This window comes from Pelodiscus sinensis, chromosome 30, assembly GCF_052426305.1.
Source record: "Pelodiscus sinensis isolate ZL-2025 chromosome 30, ASM5242630v1, whole genome shotgun sequence".
NCBI lineage: Eukaryota > Metazoa > Chordata > Testudines > Trionychidae > Pelodiscus > Pelodiscus sinensis.
Genome location: NC_143081.1, coordinates 15,464,377 through 15,481,825, shown reverse-complemented (window position 1 = coordinate 15,481,825; position 17,449 = coordinate 15,464,377). Strand labels below are relative to the sequence as shown.

Below are 17,449 nucleotides of genomic sequence, written 5' to 3'. Positions count from 1 at the left end.
TCCCTACCCAGCCTGGCTAACAGCCATCGATGGACCGAACCTCTATGGATCTATCTAGCTCTTTTTTGAACCCTGTTAAAGTTTTAGCCTTCACCACATCCCCTGGCAAGGAGTTCCACAGGTTGGCTGAGTTGAGTGAAGAAAAACTTCCTTTTGTTTGTTTTAAACCTGCTGCCTATTCATTTCATTTGGTGACTCCTAGTTCTTATGTGATGGGAACAAACATATATCTTTTCCTTATAAGCATGCATCTGACGAAGTGGGTCTTTGCCCACGAAAACTTATGCTCCAACTTTTATAAGCTGAAAAGTCCCATTCTCTTTAATCTCTCCTTATACGGGACCTGTTCCAAGCCCCTCATCTTTTTGTTGCACTTCTGTGAACCTTTTCCAATGACAATATGTCTTTTTTTGAGATGAGGCGACCACATCTGTACACAGTATTCCAGATGTGGGCGTGCTGTGGATTTATACAGAGGCAATAAGATTTTCTCTGCTTTATTCTCTATCCCTTTTTTGATGATTCCTAATGTTCGGTTTGCTTTTTTGAGTGCCGCTGCAGATGGAGTGGATATTTTCAGAGAACTAGCCACAGAAACTCCAAGTTTTCTCTCTGGAGTGGTTACAGCTAAATTGACCCCAATACTGTTGTATGCATAATTGGGATGAGGTTTTCCAATGTGCATTACTTTGCATTTATCAGCATTAAAATTCATCTGCCATTTTTGTTGCCCAAGCACCTTCTTTTGATCCCTGTTACCAGCCCTTCCTTTCAGGATGGACACTGGGTCCGATTGTGCTTTCCCCAGCACCACAGGAGGGAATGGCCGGTGGCCCCAGAGAGTGTCTTCTCTGTCCAGCTCCGTCTACAAGATTCCCTCTCTGCTATGATTCTATGATAGATAGATAGATAGATAGATAGATAGATAGATAGATAGATAGATAGATAGATAGATAGATAGATAGATAGATAAAAAAGCAAAGAAATTGTTGAAACTGATCAGTTATTAAAAATCAAAATTTCTTTAATTATATCTCTAAGAATAAACAAGTGTTAAGCAAATTTTCAAAAGCAGAAATCAATTTCATAATTCGTATATACACTTTTAAAAAAGGAATCTAAAAAATTATTTTGATCTCAACCTTCCCCAAATGGTCACAACTTCCAAACATGGAAACTTTGCCCAGAACCAGGTCTTGGTTTTGGCTTTGACACGTCTGACCTCTGTTCATGTCTGGAGAGTTCCCAAGCAAAGACAGACATTATGTTTTTTGATTAAGTTTTCCCTTGCCCCTGTCATGAGTTAATAGCCCATCATGACAGGCAACCCAGGCTCTTGGGTCCAGAGCCCTTCAGTTTTGTTTTATGCTGCTCAAATTAGCTTGCAAGGCTTGAATTCTACTGAAACCCACCATTTACTGAGCACTATCCTCAGGGCTTCCTGGACCTCTCTGTTCCTCAGGCTGTAGATGAGCGGGTTGGCCAGGGGGGTCAGGACCGTGTAGAGCAGGGAGAACACTTTGTTCAGGTCTCTCAGTGTGTCAATTCTGGGTAACACATACACAACCGTGATGGTCCCGTAGAAAACGGTCACCACCATGAGGTGGGAGGAGCAGGTGGAAAAGGCCTTTTGCCTCCCGGTGGTGGACGGGATTCGCAAGATGGCGCGAATGATAGAAGCGTAGGATGTCACGGTCAGTAGAAATGGGGGCAGGGTGACACCACCAGGCGGGTGTCACTACAGGAGACGTTCAGCAAGGGGCTGAAATCACAAAAGAAATGGTCAATTTCCTTGGGGCCGCAGAAATTTAATTGTAACATCATTCCTGTGACTATGGAACTAGCAAGGAACCCGCTTGCCCAAGACCCAGCGGCTAGCAGGAGGCAAAACTTGCCATACATGATGACCATATAATGCAGGGGCTTGCATATTGCTAAATATCGGTCGTAAGACATCACGGCTAGCAGGTAACATTCGGAAGCTGCTAAGCAGCCAAAGATGTAATATTGTGTTCTGCATGCACTGAGAGAAATAGACCTGTCCCCCGTCAGGAGACTGGCCAGCAGCCGGGGCAGGAGGGCGGAGCTGTAGCAGGTCTCCAAGCAGGACAGGTTCCCCAGGAAGAAGTACATGGGGGTGTGGAGGTGCGGATCGGCCACTACAAGTACAAGGATGAGGATGTTCCCAGCCACGGTCGCTGTGTAGATCACCAGGAAAAGCAGGAAGTGAAGAGGCTGTAGTTCCGGGGTATCCCTGAATCCCAGGAGGATGAATTCCGTGACCGACGTTTGGTTTCCCCCATCTATGTCTGCCATGGGTTTAACCTAGAGGGAAGAACCAAACAAATTCTGAAGGATACTTTGGAAAGCACAGAGGAAAAGGTTCCTATGTTGACATCACTCTGTTCCACGGGTGTGTCTAGACTACAGGGTTTTTTTGAAAAAACTTCCCCACGTCAAGACTGCTGCTGCGTTCTTTCGAAAGTAAAATGACCGCGGAAAACCTTGTTTTATGAGGAAGAACGCCTTTTATTGAAAGTGCTCTTTCGGAAAAAGGTGCTATGTCATGCAAACGGTGCTTTTTTGAAAGAGAGCATCCAGACTGCTTGGGTGCTCTCCTTCGAAAAAGCGGCTCGCTTTTTCGAAAGTACTGGTTGTCATCTAGACACTCTCTTTCCAAAGAGGCTTGCAATCTAGACGTAGCCCACAAGCGGACTTTCGGGTACTCTCCCGGGGCTGCCTGGAAAAAGATCAACAAATGATCTGATAGCACTTTATAGACTAACAAAACGTGCTACCAGACCATTGGCTGTTTTTTAAGTTTATCCTGTGCAGACTAACTCGGCTCCCCCTTGAAGCTTCTGGGAAAGATCAGGTCTCCAGACAGCTTTGGGTATTTTTGGAGCACGTGTTGAGCTGTATTTCAGGTAAAGTCACGAACACAGAACAGCAAGATCGAAATCCCCCAATGGGGCAGGGCGGGAAACACCACCACAAGAGTAAACTTTCAGCTGCACCATGTTTTCAGGCATGCTTTCAACATGAGACCATCAGAACAGCCACGCTGGGTCCACGCAGCCCAGTGTCCTGTCTGCCCACAGTGGCCAAGGGGACTTTTGTCCGGATACTTTCCCCTTATTCGTTCCGAGGTCACCCTGCCATCGAGAGGAAGCCAACCAAGCAGGATCTGGATCAAAGCCTTCTTCCCAATCATCTAAGCATGGCTTCCCCCTCCCCATGAGGCTGGTGCTGAGGTGTACACCCTCAAGAATGCATGGTGGGTAGGAACTACAGACTGACAGCCAGGCAGACAGATGCACCTTTACAAATGATACACATTAAACACCGATATGCAAGGTCTGAGTCACAGATGTCTTGTACCTAGGACTGGTTGAAATCATAGAAAATTGACCTTGAGGGAACTCAAGAGGTCATCGCGTCCAGTCCCTTGCGCTCACGGCAGGACCCAGCACTGTCTAGCCCATCCCTGCCAGGTGTCTGTCCAACCTGCTCTTCAATATCTCCAGAGATGGAGATTCCACAACCTCCCTGGGCAATTTATTCCAGTGTTTCACCACCTGGACAGGCAGGAAGTTTTCCTAATGTCCAACCCAAACCTCCTTTGCTGCAGTCTAAGCCCCTTGCTTCTTGTCCTGTCCTCAGAGGCCAAGGAGAACAAGTTTTCTCCCTCCTCCTTGTAACACTCCTCAGGTATTTGAAATGTTTGCTCCAAAACTGTTTTTCAGTGGAAGATGGAGTTTTGGCTGAAACACAATTTTGGGGAGGAGGGTGGAGGGCGGCAAAAGCTGCCTGCTGAAAACTTTTTTCGGCAAAAATATTCCAGCCATAAAACGAAAGAGTTTGGCCCCAAAATGGGAGCTGTTCTTTGCTCTTCTGACCTCTATCGTCCTCCTTGGGCCATGGCCTTCATGAAGCCCCATTTTCCCTCACTGAAAAGGGAGCCCGGGATGGACTGTGGTAGATGGAGCCACGGGGTGTTCCAGCTCGTGGAGGACAATGGCGACTCCAGGAAGAAATGACAAATCACATTTTTAACCCCACATCTTTGGGTTTTCAGCTAATTTGTTCATGACATTTCCTAAGAGCGCAAATAATTTTGGGAGAAGGCCAATTACTTACACCCCTGCCAAGGGCATTTCACAACCATTTTGCTTAGGGGCACATGCATAAGAACATAAGAATGCCTGTACTGGGTCAGACCAAAGGTCCTTCTAGCCCAGTAGCCTGTCTGCCCACAGTGGCCAGCACCAGGTGCCCCGGAAGGGGTGAACCAAAGACAACGATCAAGCGATTTGTCTCCTTCCATCCTTCTCCAGCCTCTGACAAACAGAGGCCAAGGACACCATTTTATCCCCTGGCTAATAGCCTTTTATGGACCTAACCTCCATGAAATTATCTAGCTTCTCTTTAAACTCTGTTATAGTCCTAGCCTTCACAGCCTCCTCTGGAAAGGAGTTCCACAGGTTGACTACGTGCTGTGTGAAGAAGAACTTTCTTTTATGAGTTTTAAACCTGCTACCCATTAACTTCATTTGGTGTCCTCTAGTTCTTCTATTATGGGAACTAATGAAGAACTTTTCTTTATTCACCCTCTCCACACCACTCATGATTTTATAGACCTCTATTATATCCCCCTTCAGTTTCCTCTTTTCTAAGCTGAAAAGTCCCAGTCGCTTTAACCTCTCTTCATATGGGACCCGCCCAAACCCCTAATCATTTTAGTTGCCCTTTTCTGAACTCTTTCCAAGGCCAAAATATCTTTTTTGAGGTGAGGAGACCACATCTGTACACAGTATTCAAGATGTGGGCGTACCATAGTTTTATACGGGGGCGGTAAGATATTCTGGGTGTTATTTTCTATCCCTTTCTTAATAATTCCTAGCATCCTATTTGCCTGCAGATTCAAGGCAAGGGAAATTCAGGCCCATAATATTCTGCATATTATTATTTTTTCTGGAACAAACCAGGACCAATCTTGTGGAGTGGCCCAAGGCATTGCCTTGCTCCTTGGAAATCTAGACCAGTGGTTTTCCACATATTTTTCGTTTTCAAAGCCCCCCAACAATTTCTTATGTAAATTGTAGACATAGACTGTGGACCCCTGGAAGGCCATGGATCAGAGCTGAAAGTCACTGCTCTAGACAAACATATTCAATGAGGATGACTGGGAAGACAAATCCAGAAAGCAGTTCTCAATGGTTCACAATTGGGCTGTGGGGATCTTTCTTGGGCCAAGTCTAGCCTGCAGGCTTCTTTCAGAAGAAGCTTTTCCGGAAGAGATCTTCCAGAAAAACTTCTTCCAGAAGAGAGCATCCACGCTGCCAAAGCCCATTGAAAAATCGATCTGCTTTTTCAAAAGATAGTGTCCACACTGAATGGACGTTCTCTCGCATTTCAGCTGTGATTGCTATGGACGGAGTGGCCACCAGGGCACCTGTGCTTTTTCCTCTTCCCTCTTCTTTTGAAAGAACTCCCTCTTCCCCGTTCACACACGCCTTTTTCTGAAAGAGACTTTCGCAAAACGGCTTCTTCCTTTTACAATGAGGATGACCAATGGTGGAAAACCCCCTCCGTTCTTTCGATTTTCTTTCGGAAGAACACAATTGCAGTGTGGACGTAATTGAATTTTTTTGGGGAAAAACAGCCGTTTTTCTGAAAAAAACTCTGTAGTGTCGACATACCCTTGGAGAGAGATATTTATGAATATCTTCATACATGATTTGGATAACACAGGAGAAAGGTCACTCTGCAGATGGAACCAAGCTGGACACGGGCTTTGAAATCAATTTGGGGGGACAGGATTGGAATTCACAGTGATCTGGACAAACTGGAGAAATGGGCGGAGGGAAATAGGGTGAAATTGACTAAGGACAAATGCAATGTTCTCTGGCTCGGAAGGAGCCATCAACTGCACAAATTCAAAATGGGAAATTACTGCCGCTGTGCAGGGGACCGGACTGGGTGACCCATCAATGTCTCTTCCAGTCCTACTTTTATAGGATTCTAGGAATGTTAAACGGTGAGACAAAGGACCAGAATCCTCAGTCCCTCCATGCTGCCTTCCCAGTTGCCAAGGAGCTAGTGAAGGGTCATGAGGCAGCTACATCAGAAACACATGGCTCTGTCCCACTTTCCTTCTCCAACCACTCCAGAGTCCCGACGCTTCACCTCCTTTCTTCCTTTTGCCCACTTGCGCTTCACACTTCCTGCCATGCTCCCCCTACCCCAATGGCTGGAACATGCATCGTGTCTCTGTAGCCCAACTCAACAGCCCCCCTTGCCCTTCACACCACTCCTCAAAAGCCATCTTCTTTTAGAACCCCTCAAAAATGTGCTAATTGATAAGAAAGAAAGAAAGAAAGAAAGAAAGAAAGAAAGAAAGAAAGAAAGAAAGAAAGAAAGAAAGAAAGAAAGAAAGAAAGAAAGAAAGAAAGGTGGTTTATTAAAGAAGTAATGGACGTACCCTAATTCTGCACATTCTTTTCCAAATCCATCCACCCCCAATATCTGCTATTTTCTCCCCTAGCCTCCTGCCTTGACACAATTAGCTAAGTCAATACAATCTTTGTACCAAGGAACGATATCATCCTATATGAGGGCTTGTTTGCTGCACAGATGCTACGGCACCACAGCTGTGTAACAGCAGCACTGAAGTTTTTTCCTGCTGCTGTAGTAAATGCCACCCCGGAGAGCTGGTAGCGCAGGTGATGGAAGAATTCGCCCATTGACCGAGCAGTGTCTATACTGGGGCGTAGGTCAGCTTACCTGTGCCTCGCAGTGTTTCTTCACACACCTTAGCTTGGTCAACCTAAGCTTCATGGTAGACTCGCCTCAGTACTCTAATGAGTTCTCACCCACCTTCCGAACCAAAAAGACCATCTCTTCGGTGGCTCTTCAAAGCATGACCCAAAGATATGAGCCCCTATGAGTGAGCTCACAGGCGTCAACACCGCTACAGAATCCCCACGGCATCGTCTGCCTTGAGCGCCAACCTCTGGGGCTGGGGAAGCTGAAAATAAGCAACCCATCTCTCAATGCCCTCGGGTATCACCCTCCCGCTGGTTGTCCATCCCACAGAGGTGGCGCATTGCTCAGTGACGAGGGGTGGGAGGACTGAGTCTCAAGGGGCTTCTCAAGGCCGTTGGTTCTGTGCTGATTTGTCACCAACATGGCCTTCACTCGCCAGGTTACTCGTGCGTGCCAGGACGGCAGAAGCAAGCCCTTGGAGAGCAGGAGCAGGGCCCACATTCATGAGCTTGAATGGACCGGGAGCTCAGGGCTGCTTGTGAGTCTGTCAGGCAAGGAGAGTGGATTGTAGACACCACCTGCCCCGGGACTTGTGTCACGGAGCAGTGGGGAACAGAAAGAGCCGACAGTGTCTGAAACCAAAGTCAGGTTTATTTTAACAGCAGGAGTCTGGCATTTAGAAGGAAAATTGGAATTTTAGGCCATCTAGACACACCATCTGGCTTAGTGTGTGGATGAGCTTCTGCAGACGCCCCAATGGGTGTCGTGTCTTTGGTTTCCCTGTATACCAACGTGCTTTATAATTTTGCCAGCGTTTGTTTGATTCTCTGCCCCCCAGGCCTTTCCCTCTTCGGACATTGTCCATGTCCTCTCTCAGGCGTTGGCTGCAACATGGCTTGTCATGAGCCGTTCTTTCTCCTCTCCTACTTAATTACACTTACAGTCCCTTCCTTAAGGCAAACCAGCAATGGCCAGCTCTGAACAGGATGCAGAAATCATTATGGAGATGCTCCAACTCCATCCACGGAAGTTGCTTTACTCAAACCCAAGTTACTGGGACCAGTCCAACAGTAACGGGGGTTTCTGGCCTAGGCTACACATGAGGTCCCATTAGATGAGCTAATGGGCCCTTCTGGCCATAAATCAGAGGAAGCGACGGAACACCAGAGCAATGAATATCTTAGGCTGTCAACTTCAAAAGCCTCTTTTGGCTATGGGATGCCTTGGGCCTGATGTCCAGGTTGCTGGTCACACCCACCTCCAAAAGAAGGGACCCGCACATGCTCAGAATATTTCAGAAACAAATCAAGCCCAAAAGGCATTTTTCCCCGCAACAAGTCCACTGCAGTTGACTGCCTCTTGCTTTTGATACCCTACTTGTGAAATGTGAGGGCTGGTTTGTTTTCGTTGAGTATTCTTCGTTAATGATCTGCATAATGGGTTGGTTGGCACCCTCAAGAAGTTTGCAGATGACACTAAAATGGGGCGGGAAAGTAGCGAGAGAGGTAGATACGCTGGAGGACAGGGACAGGGTCCAGATTAACCTAGACAAATTGGAGGATTGGGCCACAAGAAATCTGATGAGGTTCAACAAGGACAAGTGTAGAGTCCTGCCCTTGGGAGGGAGGAATCCCAAACATTGTTACTGGCTGGGGACCGACTGGCTAAGCAGCAGTTCAGCAGAGAAGGGCCTGGGGATTCCAGTGGATGAGAAGCTGGAGACGAGTCAACAGGGCGCCCTTGTAGCCAAGAAAGCTAATGGCATATTAGGGTGTCAGCAGACTGAGGCAAGGCCACATCTGGCGTATTGCGTCCAGTCCCCCTCCCCTCTGCTCAGAAAGGATGTGGGCACATTGGAGAGGGTCCAGCGGAGGGCGACCAAAATGATTGAGGGGCTGGAGCACATGACCTACGAGGAGAGGCTGAGGGATTTGGGTTTCTTCAGTCTGCAGAAGAGCAGAGTGAGGGGGGATTTGAGAGCAGCCGTCAACTCCCTGAAGGGAGGTTCCAGAGAGGCTGGAGAGAGGCTGTTCCCAGTGGGGGCAGATGACAGAACAAGGAGCAATGGGCTCACATTGCAGTGGGGGAGGTCTAGGTTGGATGTTATGAAAAACGATTTCCCTAGGAGGGTGGGGAAGCACTGGGATGGGTTCCCTAGGGAGGGGGTGGAATCTCCATCCCTAGAGGTTTTGACCAAGCCCTGGCTGGGACGATTGAGTTGGGTTGGTCCTGCTTTGGGCAGGGAGTTGGACTCAAGGACTCCTCAGGGCTCTTCCCACCCTTGGATTCTATGAAAAGGACCACCCCTCCTATCCCACTATCCAGGGCCGGCCCACGACATTTTGGCACCTGAGGCGGGGAGCTCAAATGTCGCCTCCCATGTCCCCTCGCTTGGGCCAGTGGCAGACATAATTTTCTACACTCTGGGTCCTAGTGGTGCCCCCCACAGTCTGGCACCTGAGGCGGCCGCCTCAGTTTGCCTCATGGTAAGGCCAGCCCTGTCACTATCAGAAATGATTTAGGCCTTGAATTGTGACCTCGATTCTGTCATGACTGGCACGACATCTGCCCTCTTCCCCCCAGACAAATAGCAAACGTGTACATGCCGGGTGAGAGTTCCCTATCTGTCTAGGGGATTTAGACACCCACTCCCTACCAGTTTTAATGGGAACAAGGTGTTCAAATCCCTTAATGGTTTTGAACACGTCTGCCTCCGTCTACATGAGAGTCTATTTTACACTGAAAAAGTTAAGCACAAGAAAGAAGGAACAAAAGCAAGAGCGGCACGTGTATCTCCTCATTCGCCGTTCGCTTCCGAAGTGAGCGCGACGTGGTGGATGTCCCACGAAGAGGCCAAGCAGTTTAGATCTCAGTTCAATGGGATACTTGAACGCTCGTTCGTTGGTGAGCCCCCGGGAGGATTCTGACTGAGTTCCAAGGGACTAAGAATTTGCTTCACAACTAGACGTGCGCATAAAGACCTTGCAGAATGGGAGCCTTGAAGTGCAATACGCACACGGAGATTTTTGCCTAGGACAGGTTTATTGTCAATAAACAAAGGCACTAGATGTATTGTCTGAAATGGCTACTTGGGAGTAGTAATAACTGATCACGCACAAAGGCCTATTTCCTCTCCAGATAGAAGCAGGCTTTGAAACGGCCTCCTCACCTCACAAAGCACAAATCAGTCACCGTCTCCTGAAAGTTAGGGTGATGCAGTCGGGCGTTCAAAGGGAAGAGAGAATGGTATGCACAGTTTACATGGAGGATGTTAACGTCGGTTGTGCGCACGAAAGCTCATGATACCACCTGCATGTTGTGTTAGCCTCGCAGGTGCTGCGGGACTGTTAGTTGTTTTGTAAGTTTTGACGATGACTAAGTTCTGCTGTAACAAGCAATATGATCAGTGCCAAAACTACTCTGGATATTCCTGAAGGGATGAGGACATAGAGCTGCACACGTATTTAACACTTAAAGTTGTGGAAAGATGTCTTCTTGCTTCCAGGGGCCCACCTCCCATTGGTGTTAAGCCCCACTAGATGCTTAATACCTTAAGAAGCCCAGCCTGAGGAAATTAGACCCCCCGCACCCACTGACTCCCAGAGGGTGTCTAAGTCCCTTTGGCAGCATTGACACATCCCAGCCTAGCGTACTGCCAGGCTGCGAAAGAATCTCCCGGTGACAACGGAAGGTGACATTGCATGTCAGGGTGGCCCGTGACGCTCATTTGCGCCTGGTGGAAGAAACTCTGAAGGGTGCTTGGTCTTTGGTTGGTGTTCAGACATTAACAGGGAAGATTTCATGGGACTGAGAGGGCCCAAGGGGGTCTGGCTGTGGAGAGCAGGTGGGCTGACCTCTCTCAGGATGGTTGTCAGGACAGGGGGCAGGCAACAGGTGACCTGCTTGAGAGGTAAAAGACCAGCTCAGTCAACGAGACAGTTCCAGGAGAAAGGGCCTAGAAGGAGACACCCGCTATGCATGTAGGAGCCTAAGGACAGGACCGGTCTATTCTGAGTGGCAAGGTGGGTTGCTCTGATTTTGGAAAACAAACCGAGTGCATCCAAGAGCTGCTGAGTCAGCTCCACCCACCGACAGTCCCCAGATTCCACCGGAACTCATTCTTCCCTTAGGCTGTGTCTAGACTACGTGTCTCTGTCGTCGGAGGCATGTAGATTAGACACATAGGCAAAGGCAAATGAAGCCGCGATTTAAATGATCGCGGCTTCATTTAAATTTACATGGCTGTCGCGATGAGCCGACAAACAGCTGATTGGCTGTTCGTCCGCTCAGCGCGCTAGTCTGGACGCTCCCCTGCCGACATCAAAGCCCTTTGTCGGCAGCCCCGTTATTCCTCGTGGGATGAGGTTTACCGGGGCTGCCGACAAAGGGCTTTGATGTCGGCAGGGGAGCGTCCAGACTAGCGCGCTGAGCAGACAAACAGCTGATCAGCTCTTTGTCGGCTCAGCGCGGCAGCCATGTAAATGTAAATGAAGCCGCGATCATTTAAATCACGGCTTCATTTGCCTTTGCCAAAACAACAAATCTACATGGCTCCCTTGACGGAGCCATGTAGTTTAGACGTACCCTGAGTGAGCCCCTCCCCACATTCACCGAGGGCACGACACCCTGGCCAGAGTCCTCCTCAGGGCCTCCTTGACTTCCTTGTTCCTCAGGCTGTAGACTATGGGGTTCAGCATGGAGGTCACCACGGTGTAGAAGAGGGCCAGGAGCTTGTCGCTCTCCATTGAGTAGCTGGACTTGGGCCGGAGGTAGGTGACGCTGCCGGAGCCGTAGAAGAGCAGTACCACGATGAGGTGGGAGGAACAGGTGGAGAAGGCCTTGCGCCTCCCCTCCGCCGATGGCATCCTGAGGACGGTGGTGAGGATACAGAGGTAGGAGGCCAGGATGAGCGCGAAGGGGGTGGTGATGAAGAAGAGAGCCACCAGGTAGACGGCCAGCACGTTCAGGGAGGTGTCCCCGCAGGCCAGCGTCAGGAGGGGCGGGATGTCGCAGAAGAAGTGGTTGATCCGGTTGGGCCCGCAGTAGGACAAGCTAAATACGTAGCTAGTCTGGCCAATGCCCACCAGAATCCCCACCGCCCAGGAGGCCACAGCCAGCTGGGTGCAGGCCCCCTTGCTCATGACGAGGGGGTAGCGCAGCGGGTGGCAGATGGCCACGTAGCGGTCGTAGGCCATGGAAGCCAGGAGGCTGCACTCGGCGATGCCAAAGAGAGTAAAAAAATACATCTGAGTGGCGCAGCCCCACGGCGAGATCCTCCTGTTCTCCGACACCAGGCTCGCCAGCATCTTGGGCACGATGGCCGTGGTGTAGAAGATCTCCAGCAGGGACAGGTTGGTGAGGAAGAAGTACATGGGTGTGTGGAGGGCTGGGTTGGCGGCGATGACGGATGTGATGACCACGTTGCCCGTCAGGGACACCATGTACATGAGCAGGACCATCGTGAAGAGCAGCCCCTGAAGCTCCCCCAGGCTGGAGAATCCCACGAAGACGAACTCGGTCACAGCCGTCTGATTTTCCTTGTGCAACGGCAGAGGCGGAAAACGAAGGCACCCGGTACCCAGGGAGACAAGGCGTGAAAGACATTTATGTACCGTCCTGACAAATGCAGAAGTACATGCAACTGAGCCTGAAACTTTAGGACAAATTTGCAAGCCCGCTAAGCAGGGGTAAATACTCAATTCCCATCAAGACCAATTGACTTGGATATTAGGAAAATGGAAGCTATAAAACTAATTCAACTTCTAGAGCCTCCAACTCTATGACTATGTCTACACTGAAGATTTTTTTCAGCAGAAGATATGCAAATGAAGTAAATAATTTTTCCTTATTCACTTTCTCCAAACCACTCAAGATTTTATAGACCTCTCTCATATCCCCCCTTAGTCTCCTCTTTTCCAAGCTGAAAAATCCCAGTCTCTTTAATCTCTCCTCATATGGGACCCGTTCCAAACCCCAAATCATTTTAGTTGCCCTTCTCTGAACCTTTTCTAATGCCAGTTTATCTTTTTTGAGATGAGGAGACCACATCTGTACACAGTCTTCAAGATGTGGGCGTACCATAGTTTTATACAGGGGCAGTAAGATATTCTGGGTCTTATTCTCTATCCCTTTTTTAATTATTCCTAAAACCTGTTTGCTATTTTTACTGCCACTGTACATTGCATGGACGTCTTCAGAGAACTATCCATGATGACTCCAAGATCTCTTTCCAAATTAGTTGTAGCTAAATTAGTCCCCATCATATTATATGTATAGTTGGGGTTATTTTTTCCAATGGGCATTACTTTACATTTATCCACATTAAATTTCATTTGCCATTTTGTTGCCCAATCACTCAGTTTGGTGAGATCTTCTTGGAGTCCCTCACAGTCTGCTTCTGTCTTGACTATCCAAACAGTTTGGTATCATCCGCAAACTTTACCACCTCACTGCTTACCTCTTTCTCCAGATCATTTATGAATAAGTTGAACAGGATTGGTCCTAGGACTGACCCTTGGGGGACACCACTAGTTACCCCTCTCCATTCTGAAAATTTACCATTTATTCCTACCCTTCGTTTCCTGTCTTTTAACCAGTTCTCAATCCAAGAAAGGACCTTCCCTTTTATCCCATGGCCATGTAATTTACACAAGAGCCTTTGGTGAGGGACCTTGTCAAAGGCTTTCTGGAAATCTAAGTACACTATATCTACTGGATCCCCCTTGTCCACATGTTTGTTGACCCCTTCAAAGAACGCTAATAGATTAAACTTAAAAAACAGCGAATGGTCTGATTATAGACTAACAAAAGTTGATTTCCCTTTACTGAAACCATGTTGACTTTTGCCCAACAAATTATCTTCTTTATGTGTCTGACAATTTTATTCTTTACTATTTCTTCAACTAATTTGCCCGGTACTGACATTAGACTTACCGGTCTGTAATTACCGGGATTGCCTCTAGAGCCCTTTTAAAATATTGTCATTACATTAGCTATCTTCCAGTCACTGGGTACAGAAGCTGATTTAAAGGATAGGCTACAAACCATAGTTAATAGTTCCACAGTTTCACATTTGAGGTCTTTCAGACTCTTGGGTGAATGCCATCTGGTCCCGGTGACTTGTTACTGTTAAGTTTCTCAAGTAATTCCAAAACCTCCTCTAATAGCACTTCAATCTGTGACAATTCCTTAGATTTGTCACCTACAAATGACAGGTCAGGTTTGGGAATCTCCCCAATATCCTCAGCCATGAAGACTGAAGCAAAGAATTCATTGAGTTTCTCTGCAATGACTTTATCATCTTTAAGTGTCCTTTTGTATCTCAATCGTCCAGGGGCCCCACTGGTTGCTTAGCAGGCTTCCTGCTTCTGATGCACTTAAAAAACATTTTGTTATTACCTTTGGAGTTTTTGGCTAGCTGTTCTTCAAACTCCTTTTTGGCTTTTCTTATTACATTTTTATATTTAATTTGGCAGTGTTTATGCGCCTTTCTATTTTCCTCACTAGGATTTGACTTCTGCTCTTTAAAAGATGCCTTTTTATCTCTCCCCTTGTGGGTTCTTGTATCAGCTGCTCCAAGAAGCAATCATTTACCGTATCGAGAAATGTCGTCTCTGCATCTCGTCCTGAGGTGACATGCACCCAGTCGATATGGGGATAATTGAAATCCCCCACTATTATTGAGTTCTTTATTTTGATAGCCTTTTCCAATGCCTATATATCTTTTTTGTGATGAGGTGACTCCTTCGGTATGTGATGCTTTATGGTTGTTATCCTCTAAGGTACCACAGGACCGCTCATGTTTTTTATCATTACTGACTCCCACGGCTCCCCCTCTGTTCTAATATTTAACTAAAACTTGTGTCTTCTTTCTACCCTGAAAGCCTTTAGCTTCCGCTTACCACTTCTTGCATCTTCATCTGCTTACAAGCCCTCTCTCCTACCAAATCTGCCTTTCCCTGCAGCTCATGACCAAGTCTTCTCTTACCCTTCTCGCGGAGAAGCTAACAGGAGGTTTCCTTTGGGTCTCACTGCCAGCCAGGTTCTCCAGACCTTAGGGCTTTTGGGTGGCTCTTCTCCGAGCTTTCACTGCCCTTTCTGAAGTGCAGAGGACTCCGGTCTGCACAGTATCCCACCAACTGGGGGAAATTTGTATGGCTGCCCGGAGCTTTGTTGCCATCGCAAGGAGAAAAGAGGCGGAGAGAGAAGACCTACTGTCTCTCTCAGCTAGGAGCAGTTCCTGCCTGACAGCAGGAATGAAGCCAAACGCAACCTTCCGGTCCTGGCCAATTCGAGCACAAAGGGTTGTCCTAGCTAGTCACAGAGAGCGCCACAAATTCTGCTCTGCTTCCCCTCCCCGAGAGCGGCCTCCGTCCCTTTCTACTAGTGCCTCTCGCTTGTCCGGAAGCCAAGCCAGCTTGGAGTCGGGGCCCTACCTCCAAGAGTGGCACCATTCTCCTGGCTAGCTAAGGGCACGTTTGCGCCTCGAACTGAGTATTTCAGCTGCCCTCCCGTTCCCAGGAGAGCTCGTCAGCCGAAGCTCGCCAGATGCTGCTTCCTCTGAGGAATAGGGCGTGAGGCCGGCATGTCCGTTTGGGTTAGCGGCAAGGAGGGGAGGGTGTCTCCCGGGGGTTAGCGTTGCCACAGTGGTACCCTAGGGCGCTTTGCCAGAAGGTTACCTCATGTGCCAAGGGGTTTGCTGCAGGGAGGTGGCCTTGGGGGGGTCCCCGAGGTGCCTTCTAGCCTGACATTTCTATGTGTGTTTTCTCGCCATGGAGCACACAGGGCAGCAAACGGGAAGCAAGAAGAGATACCGTCCCAGTGGGGTCACTAGCTATCCACTCTCTGCATCTCTGGCCCGGCCTCTCGTTCAATGGGGCAGCCCCCACCAGTCCTGTTACACGGCAGGTTAAGACCCCTACCCTGTTCAACGCTCCACTCTCCTATGCCCCCCGAAACCCACACGGTCCCTCGCGTTGCCTCGGCAAGCGCCGTGGGTCAGGGCGGGGCTTGCTCGTGTCAGTGACCCAGACGTGGGGCCTTCGGAGGGAGGGGGGCCCAGATGCAGCCCAGCCCTGGACAAAACAGCCTGGCTTACGGGGCCTGGATGTCCCAGCACGGAGCAGCGGCCAGGCCATGATCAGCACCCCAGAGTCTCGGGATCCCCCACCCGAGCTCTCCAGGAAGGCAAAATGGAGATCAGCCCAATAGAATCCAGTGGTCAAGCTGTAAATGGACAACCTGGGAATGCACAGCGAGAGCTGAGAGACAATCCTGCCTTTCCAGACCTGAGTGGCTCTGGGTTGGCTGGGCCCAGCAGGATGCAGCCTGGGCTGGGCTGGCTGGCCCCAGGGGTATCTGAGGCAAGCTAGGATAGTTGGCTCCAGAGGATCTGGGGCAGGTGAGGCCTATCGGACACGGGTGGATCCGTGGCAGGCCCGGCTGTCTGGGCCCACGTCCATGCACTGCCTAGCCTCACCTGGCTGGAGACCAGGCCGAGGTTGAACCCCTCTTCCGTGGCAGTCGGAAAACCCTGCGCACACGTACGCAAAGGGCGGGGCTAGAGCGGGCAGAGGTTCCCTTGGTCTCCGTGTGAACCGAGGACAGGAGCAGAGGCAACGGGCCGAGTCTGCAGCCGAGGAGACAGAGACCAGAGACCAGAGGAGAGGTTCTAATTCACAGGGAAGGCAAGTCCTGTGCCCGGCTGCCAAGAGAGGTCCTGGAGTCTGCACCATTGGACAGGGCACGTTCAGGGCTATTTGTCACTGGCTCATGGCTTCCTATAAAGCTCTGTCCTAGAGAGGTTTGCAGCCTGGAGGCAGAGCTGGCATCCCCGACCTCTGCCCTGCACCTCCCTGGCCACACAGCAGCCATGGCAACGCAGAAATGTGGGGTTGGGTGTCAGTTGGTGGTTGGGCCGTTGCTGGATCCCTGCCTATCGTCTGGGGCAGGCTGCTCTTCTCAGAACAGGGGGGACCTTGCACAAACGGGGGAAGTGTCACAAGCCGGGCAGGGGCCCTGAGATAACGGTTGCAGGCCAGCGTGATGTGCTAATACAATAGCTGCTTGGTACCCGCACTTACCCACAGAGCCCTGCTCCCACATGGCTGTCCTTGTGGTGTGGGGAGCGGGGCAGAGAAGGCCATGAAGTCAGGTTAACAATGGGATGCAGGGCTGAGAAATGTAGGAGCAATCTTAGGTGGATTATGAGTGTCCCTCAAAGATTCAGGAGAGATATTTCCTGTTCTGCTTGGCACTGCTGGGATTCTGAGTAACATAAATGATGAGAGGCTGAGAAAAGCTGAGTGGTGAGGGAAGGTTAATCAGAGTGGGCCTGGTTACTCTGGAGCTGAGGGGGGATGGACACTGGAAATACATTACAGCCTCTTTTAAAGGCAATGCAAATCAGCTGTTCTCCAGGACCACTGAGGCCAGGAGAAGCAGCTGTTGCACTTAGGTAGATGGAGCTGTGTCAGGTTCCCTCCATGCTGCACCTGGACCTGGGCTCCCTCTCTCCCTGAACTGTTGGGATAAGCTGCCAAGCCTTCTCCAGAGCCACACAGACTCACCCTGCTATGGCTGCATGTCGCCTTGCTCCTGTATTGGAAGGCACCAGCCCAGGTATCCCACCTCTTTGGGCACAGAATCATAGAACACTGGAACTGGAAGGGACGCTGAGAGG

At 49.4% G+C, this 17,449-nt stretch overlaps 1 protein-coding gene and 1 pseudogene across 1 annotated transcript; both read right to left on the bottom strand.

The window, feature by feature from the left end:
* Positions 1–1,372: 1,372 nt before the first annotated feature.
* Positions 1,373–2,316, bottom strand: LOC102457619 (olfactory receptor 11A1-like; annotated as a pseudogene).
* A 9,059-nt stretch (positions 2,317–11,375) lies between these two features.
* On the bottom strand, positions 11,376–14,387 carry LOC102457362 (olfactory receptor 10A4-like). Its single transcript, XM_089774433.1, has 2 exons — positions 14,362–14,387; positions 11,376–12,384 (listed from the first exon to the last, which is right to left on the bottom strand). Exons 1-2 carry the CDS (start codon positions 14,385–14,387, stop codon positions 11,376–11,378), a joined length of 1,035 nt encoding a protein of 344 aa, XP_089630559.1.
* Between the last annotated feature and the right edge of the window lie 3,062 nt (positions 14,388–17,449).

Bases quoted from the DNA above. Each gene is read 5' to 3' on its own strand.
- LOC102457362 (XM_089774433.1), bottom strand. From the start codon at position 14,387: ATGCAGAGACGACATTTCTCGATACG. The intron at 12,385-14,361 runs GTAAATGATTGC...TGCATTTGTCAG, and splicing joins AGACGACATTTCTCGATACG to GACGGTACATAAATGTCTTT.